The sequence below is a fragment of the Jaculus jaculus genome, chromosome 15, assembly GCF_020740685.1.
Source record: "Jaculus jaculus isolate mJacJac1 chromosome 15, mJacJac1.mat.Y.cur, whole genome shotgun sequence".
NCBI lineage: Eukaryota > Metazoa > Chordata > Mammalia > Rodentia > Dipodidae > Jaculus > Jaculus jaculus.
In genome coordinates, this window is record NC_059116.1 from 33,263,254 (window position 1) to 33,273,650 (window position 10,397).

Below are 10,397 nucleotides of genomic sequence, written 5' to 3' on the forward strand. Positions count from 1 at the left end.
AGATGGCGGTGGTTAAGGCGCATGCTTGTTAAGCCAATGGACCCCGGTTCGATTCTCCAGGGCAGAAAAAGAACGAAATCAGAACTATCCAACCAGCCCTGAAGCCCCGCCCTCAGCCCTAGCGACAACGGAGACCCAGGCCGTAGCTAAGGCCTCCCGAGGTCACGTGCGGCCCCTCACGTTCCGCTCGGCTACCACAACGCCTGAGGCGCCGGCGCCGGCGCTGGCGTACGTGCGTGCGCGCGCGTGTGCGGAGCTCGGCGTCGGCGTGCCCCGCCCGCCCCGCCCCGCGCCGTCGCTTGCGTGCGCGTGTCCGCCCCTGGCCCCGCCCGCCGCCAGTACTTCTTATAGCCGCGGCCCGGCCGCGAGGGCGCTGGGCGACGGCGACATGGCGGCGTTGCTGCTCGTGCTGGGCTTCGCGCTGCTGGGCGGCCAGGGCGCGTCGGCGGCTGGTGAGGGTCGCCGAGGGGTGGGGTGGGGGAACCTAGACGGCGGGGGCGGGTAGGCTCGACCCTGGACTGCCACAGGGGCGGCGCTGCGCGGGGGAGGGGGGAGGGCAGAGGTGACCTGAGAATTGAGGGGGTGGGATGCAGCGCTGTGTGGGGCGATCTGTTCGAGATTTGGGGGACCTGGGGATGCAGAAGTGCTTGGGGGTGACGTTCCTGAGGTGGGGGAGTTCTAAGGGGAAGTGTTTTGGGGGGTTGTTTCTTGGAGGTATAATGTTCCTTAGGTTTGGGTGACCTGGGTGGCAGGGGAGGTGACCCTGGGGATTCTTGAGGTACAGGGGCTCTTTGGTGTGATATTCTTGAGGTTTGGGGGTCCTGAGAGTGGAGGGAAGTGATCCTCGGGGTTCTTGAGGGACATAGATGCTTGGGGGCAATGTCCCCGAGACTTGGGGGGTTCTGGAGATTCTTATGCAGAGGTGCTTGGATATGGCTTCCTTGAGATTTGAGGTACCCAAGGGGAAGAGAAAGGTGCCTGGGGCTGATGTTCCTAAGGTTTGAGAATAGGGTAGGGGGGGTGGCTGCGAAGTGGGGTGTTGGGAGACAGGTGTGGTGATGATGTCCCTGAAATCTGAAAAACCTAGAGAAGGGAAAGGTGAGCCTGGAGGTTCTGGAGGACAGGTTCCTCGGGATAATGTTCCCACAGTTTGGTTTCTGCCTTGAGGGCCACACCCAGGGAAAGGGGGTTCTTGTGGGACAGTGATTCCTTTAGATGGTATAACTTACCTTAGAAAGGGCCTGAGGGCCGGGTGTGGTGGCTCATACCTTATTCTAGCACTTGGAGGCGGAGATAGTAAAATCATCTTGAGTTTGAGGCCAGCCTGAGACTACATAGTAAATTTCAGGTTAGCCTGGGCTAGAGCGAGACCCTACCTTGAGGGGTGGGGAGAAATGGCTTGGGGGGACAGGGTGAAGGGAAGCTGCCACTTTGAGGGCCCCCTCCTAGTGGGTGCCAGATTTAGAGCAATGCTGAGTTGTTTGGCCAGAGATTTGGGATGGTCTCCCGTGGGGTGCTGGTGTGGCTGGATATGGAGGGCCTCAGACAGGAGAGGCACAAGGTGGAGGAGAGCAACAGTCTTGGGGAGTTTCATGGGGAGGGGACTTTGATTTGGCCTGCATCTGGGGGTTAGCAGTGACTCTGAGAAGCTCACGTTTAGGGGAGTCCCCTCATGGTTGTGTGGTGTAGACCTCCCACCTGCCCCGGAGTGCACTTCTTGGTTTGCTGTGACTGGTGGAAGTTGTCTCTGAACAACCCTGAGCCTCAACAGTGGTCACCTGTCCTTGCTCCTACCTAGGGAAAGCAAGCCAAAACTGGGGAGTTCCAGGGCCCCTGGGCTTGGAGCTGGTTGGGTGTTTGCCTGACCTGGGAAGTCATCCGAAGGCAGGTCTCAGGGTGGCCCCTGCCTGGACAGTGCCCAAGTGAAAGTCAGCTCACGCTGGCACCCCAGAGCGTGTTCCCTTGTGACCTGTGCTAGCAGGTCAGGGCTCCGAGTACTCCTGTCCCCAGATGGACGCTGAGTGGAATGCATGTAGTGGCCCTTTTGGGGACCTGGCCGGATTATCATTCTTGGTGGGATTTTGGGTATCTGGGTCCATATGCACCCACGCGCTCGCCCTGCTGGCCACTTGAGTCTGGCCTGCATTACCCTCTGCTTTTGCCTGGTTTGATACACTGAGGGAAATGACAGTCAGTCCTGGGTACCTGCTTCCTTTGCAAGTGGGGAAACTGAGGTCCAGGAAGTCAGTCCAGGGTTCAAGGTCAGAGGGAGGTCAAGAGTAGGAAAGACACAGTTCCTCCTGTGAAGACTGGGTTTCGGAAGGTCAGAATCTGAGGCAGCTGTCTGCTTGTCAGGCTTGCCTTAGTTTCTCACGACCTTCCCTTGGTTTTGGGTTAAAGATTTCTAATGACCCACATGGTGTGGGCAAAGGGCAGAACCCCACAGTCTCTGGCCCTGCTGGAGAAGTGAGGTGTGGAATGCCACTTCCCAGGGCAGTGAACACGACTTGGGGCCATCAAGAGGGCTGCCCCTAGCTGAAGCTTCCCAGGTTAATCCTGCATGTTCCTTCCTGGGCATATAAGCAGCCTCTTAGTGAGCACCTCCCTGGCTGGCTTTCTGGTGCAGATGCTTGCCCCGCAAGGTGGAGGTAACTGATAAGCTCCTACTCTGCCCGGAGAGTGTTTGGAGTCCCCCACCCTGCCTGGGCTCAGGCCCAGCGATCTCTTGCCTTGGGTTAAGCGGATATCCACTGTACCCAGAGCCCAGCATGGTTTCCTCCCACAGATGCCTAGCTTGCAGGCAGTCCCTGCTCTTCTTTGGATGCAGTCCTCAAGAACCTGTGCCAAAACCGTGCCCATGGGTGGCAAGGGCCTATGCCTGTCTGGGGTCTACCTTCTCCTTTTCTTCCTTGTTTCTTTTCCACCTTACCTACCCTTAGACTCAAATTGGAGGGTCTGGGCCCCCAGCCTAACCTGCATGGCACAGATAGCTCCTTTCCTGTGGTGAAGCTGCGAATTAAAGGCTGGGCCTCTCACATGCTGGGCAAGCACTATGCCACCCAGCTCCATGTGTCCAGGCTGCTCCTGCTGGCCCTGAATGAGGGACAACGCTGGCCAGGCTAGCTGTCAAGAAACTAATGGCAAGGCCTCTACTGGCACCAGTGGCCCCTACCGTTAGCCACCGAGGAGGAGGACATGGGTTTCTGCCAGCTGGTTGTGACTTAAACCTCAAACCCTCAGGTGGCAGTGGGAGTCGCTGGGGTGGGAGAAGTGACAAGTCCACAGCCAAGATCCCAGAATATTCTCTCCTGTGCCACCACAGTTTGGGGGGAGCTGGGAGTGGGCTGCCTTTGGGGAATGGTGCCCGCACCTCATACCCCATGGTGTGGATTTATTTACCCCACGGCCTAACCTGGCCCCATTTCTGACTGGATATGAGTGCACAGGGGGAGTGTGCTGTTTTTAGACTGTGCTGAAGATGTGGGCTGCTGATCACATGGCCAGATTACCAGCTTGACTTCTCCAAGGCCCAGTAGAGGCCAAGATGTTCCCTCAGGCTTAGGCGGTTTGGGTTAGGTCACTGGTCACCCCTAAGCTGTATCCTTGCTGTGTCTGAGGTCTTGTACCAGGGGTGGAAGGGACACACAGGGTTAGGTGGACAAGACCTGCTGTGTCACCATGGCCCCACAGGGTCTCCTTGGTTCCTGGGACTTTGTGGGGTACCCTCCCTTCCTGAGACTGGGGCCACTGGTTGGAGGTCCTTAAGCCTGGTCCCCCAAGACAGGCAGCTGTGTCTTGGTTCCTGGACTAAGGCAGGAGCAGCCCAGGTCCCTGGGTGCTACATCCCTTACTCCTGTGTATGGAAATCTCCCAAGAGATGGCTGTGCATGAGGGGATGAGCCTTGGATGTAGTCCTAAGCCAGAGGACAGGGTGGCCCAGCGAAGGGGTCACCAAGGCAGGAAGGGGTCTGCTGTCAGCCTCCACCCTTCCTGGACTGACTGACCAGCTCCTGTGCCCGTAGCCACAGGTTTGGCAGTGAGGGAAATCCTGACACCTAGGAAATAGGTTAGCAGAGGGCCCAAAATGGCCCCTGTGTCTGTCCCTGTCTCATGGACCTCAGTGCCTCTCAGGTCCAAGGTTTCAAACCCTGATCCTGGAGCCTTAGGGCCAGGGATGTGTACCTGCAGACCTGTCCTCAAGTAGGCATGTGGGGACCTGTCCTGTGGGCCACGGGTTCACACACAGGTTTCAGTGTCCCTTGTCCCTTCCCGTTCTTTGTAATTCTGAGACCTTCCTTTCCCCTCCCCACCTTTTTTGGAGACAAAGTATTGCCATGTACCCCAGGCTGGCCTGGAACTCCTGGCAGCCCCCCTGCCTCAGCTTCAGGAGTGCTGGGCTTGCAGGTGTGTGCCTGACAGTTTCTCTTGCAAGCTGAAAAGAAATGGAGTCCCTCACGTCAGCATCCTGGTGGTGGCCAACCTGGCCTTGCCCCTCTCTGCTCTTCCTCTTAGTAATGGATGCTAACCTGCTCTTCCATAGCTGGCTTCATCGAGTCCCCACTGTCTCAGGAGGGGTGGGCAGGGGGCAGTGTGGTCCTGCACTGCCAGGCTGTGGGCAGCCCTGTCCCTGAGCTCCAGTGGTGGTTTGAAGGAACTGGTCCCAATGATAACTGCTCCCAGCTCTGGGACGGTGCCTGGCTGGACCGTGTCCACATCCATGCCACCTACCGCCAGCACGCAGCCAGCACGCTGTCTGTAGACAAGCTCTCCGTGGAGGATGCTGGCATCTATGAGTGCCGGGCTAGCAACGACCCTGACCGCAACCATCTGACTCAGGCGCCCAGGGTCAAGTGGGTCCGTGCCCAAGCGAGTGTGGTGGTCCACGAACGTGAGTGGGCAGGGTATATGCCTCTGTTTCCCTCTTGTGCCATCCAGCCCTGGCTCCTACTCAGTAGAACCAGATGTAGCCCTTCCCAGCTCTACCCAGCCCTACTCCACATAGAGGGGCTTGTATTAGTGTGGCTGGGCTGGGGGCATGCAGGATGGCCCTGCCCTCCTGCAGGTGGGCCCTCAGCCCTCCTTGCTGTATCCACCCGCCACGCCCTCTGTCCTATGAACACCTGCCTGCCCTTGTCTTGCCCTTGTACTTTGTCGTGGGGGCGGGGGCGGTTCTGCTGTCTGAGGTATCACTGCCCACACCACAAGCTTGTGGGGCTCAGCTGAATAGGAGGTCCTCCAGAACTTTTTGAGGGCTCTTCAGCTTCCAGTTCTAAATGGTCAAATTTTGGCTCCTAAAGGGAGTATCGTGAGCTGCCCACAAGGTTTGCTGCTGCTGTCACTGGGCCCTGTGTCTAGGCAGAGCAGCTGGCATGGCCCAGGTGGTGTGGTGGTCCCAGCACTAGGGAAGCTGAGGTAGGAGGGTATCATGAGTTTGAGGCAAGCCTGGGGCTACAGAGTAAGTTCCAAGTCTGGGCTAAAGTGAAACTCTGCTTGAGAAAAGAACAGCTGGTTCAGTGTGGTCTGGGAGAGGGCAGTAAGCATTGTGGGGTGAGCCTGCTGGTCCCGCTGCCAGATCTGAGCAAATGAGGCCGTGGTGCGCCACCTTGTGGCCATAATGAGAGCTTTTTACACTCTGAGCTGCAGGGTGTCCCAAGGAAGCAGCTTCCTGGGGACATGGGGCAGAACAGGCTGCTGGCCCATACCTTGCACCCCATGCTTACTGACTCTCTGTGGTTCCCAGCGGGCATCGTGGTGACCTCTGCACAGAACAAGAGCTCTGTGATGCAGCTTAGCTGCACCTTGAACAACAGCACCACCAGCATCACTGGACACCAATGGATGAAGGGTGGGAAGATACTCAAGGAGGACACACTGCCTCACCTGCACACAGAATACACGTAGGTGACTTAGTGCCAAGGTGACAGCCAGGCCGGGGTGCAGGATGTGGGAGCACAAGGCTCCTTTGGTTTCCCTGGCACTGCCTCCAGGGATTCTAGGTGTATGCAGCCTTGCAGGGTTCCATGCATATGTGGATCATGTGGGGTGGCCTTGCTGTGTCCCATGACGAAGGGGTACGTGGCACCCTTGCAGGGCTTCCTCACCACATGTGCTCTGCCGCAGGGTGGACTCAGAGGAGGGCTTCGGGAAGTACTCCTGCATCTTCCTCCCAGAACTCGCAGGCAGGGGCGAGATCACAGTGAGCGGTGAGCTCTGGGGCCAAGAGATTGCTCTGCACTGGCCAGGGTAGGGTGTTGGGACTGCCAGCAGCCTGTTATCCTGGGTGCCACACTCCCTTCCTCTCCATAGGACCCCCCAAGATTAAGGCTGTGAAGAAGTCAGAACACGCCAATGAGGGGGAGACCATCACACTGGTCTGCAAGTCAGATTCCTACCCTCCCGTCTCTGAGTGGGTCTGGTTCAAGATATCTGATTCCGGGAACCAGGTGAGGGCCACAACACAATGCACAAGTTCAGGGCACAGGAGGGCTGCACTGGGGCCAAAGGCTCCAAGTCCTGACATCTCCCCTCCCTAGGCCATCGCCAATGGCTCCCAGAGCAAGTTCTTTGTGAGATCCTCGGATACCAAGTCGGAGCTGAGCATCAGTGACCTGGACATGGTGGCCGATCCTGGTACCTACGTGTGCAATGCCACTAACCCAGAGGGCAATGCCCAGGCTGAGATCATGCTGCGGGTGCGCAGCCGCCTGGCTGCCCTCTGGCCCTTCTTGGGCATTGTGGCTGAGGTCTTGGTGCTGGTCACCATCATCTTTATCTATGAGAAGCGGCGGAAGCCTGACCAGCCTCTGGACGGTGAGTGGCCCAGGCCAGGCCAGTGTCTGGTGCATCCCCTTGCAGTGTGTGGACCCTGGGGAAAGGGTGGGATCTGGCCACAGCTCACCACCTTCTCTCCTCCCTCACTTGGCTGCAAGCTGGTGTCCGTGGTAAGCACTGCCCAGGGCTCAGGAAGCTGCGAGGCACAAGCTGTGGCCTGCATGGTGTGCCACTGGGGCTTGCTGTGACTGTGGGCTCCATGTGGCCCACTGCATGTTCTGGGTGCCCCCAGCCAGCCTGGCAGAAGCTGGGGCCTATGTCTGCCTGGCTGCTCCCTGAAGGTGCAGGATGTGTGTGGTGGGCGGGTAGGGCCAGAATGGTGCACCTGGTTGTAGTGCACACCCTAGGGTTGGGGGCAGGCTGTGCCTCGAAAGGGCCATAGTGGACTGACCTGTGGTGCCAGGCCTGTGACCTTTGTTGACACCTGTGTTCTCTCCTCCATGTGACCATCAGATGATGACCCAGGCTCTGCACCACTGTAAGTCCAGCTCACTAAGGGTGTTGGGGTTTCAGTTCAGAGAGAGAGAGAGAGAGAGAGAGTGTGTGTGTGTGTGTGTGTGTGTGTTTGCTCCCAGAGAAGGGGGTTGGCTTTTGGGGACAAGGCCAGCCCTGTGTCTCTTAAGTGCTGAGCCCCTTCCTATGTTCCCAGGAAGAGCAGCGGGCATCACATGAATGACAAGGACAAGAATGTGCGCCAGAGGAATGCCACCTGAGCAGGTGCAGCTGACACGGGATGTCCTGACCCCCAGCCTGGCATCCCATCCCGCCCGTTGTGCAAAATTCCAGAACCTCACCTCCAAAAACGCCCAGCCACCTGTAGTCTCCCCTATGTACGATTCTGGTTGAAACTAAACGAGGGTTTCTACATAGAGAACTCCAGTCCATAGGGGTTTCGTTTTCTTCTCTTCAAGCGTGTCCCCCGCAGCCTTTGGCCACTACTTGAGTATGGAGGGTGGCCACATGGGGCCTCCCCAACAATCCAGCCTGGGGTGCCTGTCCTTGGCTTTATCTGGCTACTCAAGTGCACACTTTCTACTTTTTCTGAAGGCCACAGGAGAGCCCAGCGAAGCTCTGACTTCTTGGTGGAGGGCCTCCCCATCCACTTTCAGGGTGATTCCTTCATGCTTCCCTGTGCAGAACTGCTTGTGCCCACCATGGGTAACAGCACTGGGTGCATTGGGTCCCCCACCCCAACAATAAAAACTGACCCCAACCCCACCTTGTGTGCGTGCAGCATGGTGAAGCCATGCAGCGTTCTTGGTTAGGTCACCCTGCCAGGTCCGAGCTCTGTGGGGTAATGGGAATGAGTGTTGGGGGTCACTGGTTAGGGAAGGGCATGGTCCAGCAGAGTTTGAGATGCAGGTGGAGTAAGAGGATGCTTGGTTTATTGGGTGTCCAGAGAAGCAGGGCTAAATGTCAGGGGTCTTACTGAGCTCTCAGGGTACCCTGAATAGTACCCACCCACCAGGCAAGATGAGCTGAAAGCAGAGGGCCAGAGCAGGAGGGGATGAGGTGGGTGTCAAGAGCCTGTGGGCTCCTCCCATGGCCTGAGACTTGATGGGGGTCCAAGAAGATGGAGACAGGTCCAGGTCAAAGTTGTCCTCAAGAACGGAGGGCTCCAGTCAAGGTGGGGGCAGCACCTCGAGCCTGTGTACGTCCTGATGGGTTACCAGGGTGAATGGACTCTGGAGGGGAAAGGGAGCACCTGCCAGAGGGACCCAGACCCTGGGACAGCCTTCTTCCCAAGCTGAGTTGAGCTCTGGGACTTGCAGCCTGTGGGTCAGCTGAAGGCCTTGCCGTCCTTCCTAGGTTTCTAGAACAGTAGGTATCAAAGGTCAGAGGTGAAGTAGTAGGGGAGGAGTCCAGTATTGGCCCTTCCCTGGAAGGGTTGTCTTCCAGGGCTTGCTGTCCCTTCCTACTGTCACCAGAGGGCACTGAGGACACCTGTGTCCTGGGGGCTGTGGATATAAGGGGGACCCTGGGACAGCAAGACAAAGCACCTTCCTGAGGTGGGAAATCTGTCTCACTGATCCAAATGTCTGTTCGTGCCAGTAAAAAGTGAGACCTGTGTTTACTCCCTACACTGGGCACTGTGGTATACTTGGGCTTCTGCCCACCAAGCAAGAGTCTCCTCCAAGGATCCTGGATGGCACAGGCCCTCTGAGTTGTACCTCATCCTGTGGCAGCCAGGGGGGTGGAAGAGAAGGACATAGGAGCTGTGTCCCCGGTGAGCAGTGCTCACATGTGGGCGTCTCCCTCCAGGCTCTTAACCATGGGGCTTAATGAGCGCTGTGTGTGCAGCCTGAGGTTAGTACCAAATGATCACCCAGCCCCTGAAACCTGCCCCATGTCCCCAGAGGTGAGCTGAGGAAGTCATGATAGGAGGCACGGTCATCTTTGTGTAACCCTTGGGAGGTTCAGGAAGTGGCCTCCAGGATCCTTCTGGGAACTGTGGGGTCTCAAGAGTCCCAGAGGGAAAAGTGGCCTTTGGGAAAACAAGGGCTCATTCATCGGGCTAGACTCCACACGCGGGCCAGCAGCTGGTGATACCAGATGGGACTGCCATCCCCTCTAAACAACTGAAGCTCAGATGCCCAGCCCTAGCCCTACAGGACAGGGTAGCCGCTGGAAGCCAGGCTGCCCTCCTTGGCTTCCCTGTATACTGGGACTGGGGACACTAGGGCCCGGGCTAGGGACTGTAAGGGAGGGCTTTGGGGACATACTGGTCACTGAGGGTGGATCAGAAGTGAAATCAACCAACTGCAATGGGTGGTGGGGGTAGAGGCAGGAGGATTGTAGATTTGAGGCCAGCCTGGGCTCCAGAGTGAGATCTTCCATTTAAAGGGGAACTGCCCAGTGGGTAGAGCAGTTGCCTAGCATTCATGAGTCTCTAGGTTCCATCCCCAGGTCTACTTAAGGCCGGTGTGGTGGCTCATGCCTGTCTCCCCAGGACAATAGAAACCTTTTCTATGTACTATATAGTGAATTCCAGGTCAGCCTAGGCTAGAGTGAAACCCTGCCTCGAGAAACCAAAAAAATAAAAGAAACCTTATCTATGAAATACATTTATACAGGTGCTGGGGAAACCAAGGGGGGTGTTGAGCCTAACACCCAGACTGCAAGGGGATCAGAACCCAAGACCAGTCTCCCTCTTTCCTGAGCCTCAGTCTGTGGAAGGATAAGGAACTGGGGTTGGGCTGTGAGCAGGTGCTGCTTGTGGCAGCCTCAGTGCTGAGCATGGGCTGATTCTGCCTCCTTGCTCCTCCCTTGCCTCCCACTGAGAAGGCCTCACATCCTGTGAGCTTCTGGCTGGCTTTAGAAGGATGGTGAGAAAAGAAAGGAAGTGTTGGCAACTTGGGCAGAAGGGATAGAGATGGAGGGAGTCAGGGGTTGGCTCTAGTGTGAATCCACAGGACAAAGGGTGTGAACCCAGGGCCTGATGATGGCTACACGGCCAAAACAGAGTCACAGTTTTGTAAGTTTTATTTGAGAGAGGATGGGTGTGCCAGGGCCTCCAGCCACTGCAAACTCCAGGTGCATGCACCACCTTGTGCATCTGACTTATG

At 57.3% G+C, this 10,397-nt stretch overlaps 1 protein-coding gene across 1 annotated transcript; it reads left to right on the forward strand.

The window, feature by feature from the left end:
- The first annotated feature begins 347 nt into the window (after nt 1-347).
- On the forward strand, nt 348-8,049 carry Bsg (basigin (Ok blood group)). Its single transcript, XM_045135185.1, has 7 exons — nt 348-452; nt 5,741-5,897; nt 6,121-6,203; nt 6,307-6,443; nt 6,534-6,810; nt 7,285-7,309; nt 7,481-8,049. The coding sequence occupies exons 1-7, from the start codon at nt 389-391 to the stop codon at nt 7,542-7,544; spliced, it is 807 nt and encodes a 268-aa protein (XP_044991120.1). The 5' UTR covers nt 348-388; the 3' UTR covers nt 7,545-8,049.
- Nucleotides 8,050-10,397: the final 2,348 nt, after the last annotated feature.

What these genes read in the sequence shown, in the direction of transcription:
- Bsg (XM_045135185.1), top strand. Translation starts at nt 389, where the DNA reads ATGGCGGCGTTGCTGCTCGTGCTGGGCTTCGCGCTGCTGGGCGGCCAG. An exon ending in CCAGGGCGCGTCGGCGGCTG is followed by an intron (nt 453 to 5,740) that starts GTGAGGGTCGCC and finishes TGTGGTTCCCAG; the next exon opens with CGGGCATCGTGGTGACCTCT. An exon ending in CACCTGCACACAGAATACAC is followed by an intron (nt 5,898 to 6,120) that starts GTAGGTGACTTA and finishes GCTCTGCCGCAG; the next exon opens with GGTGGACTCAGAGGAGGGCT.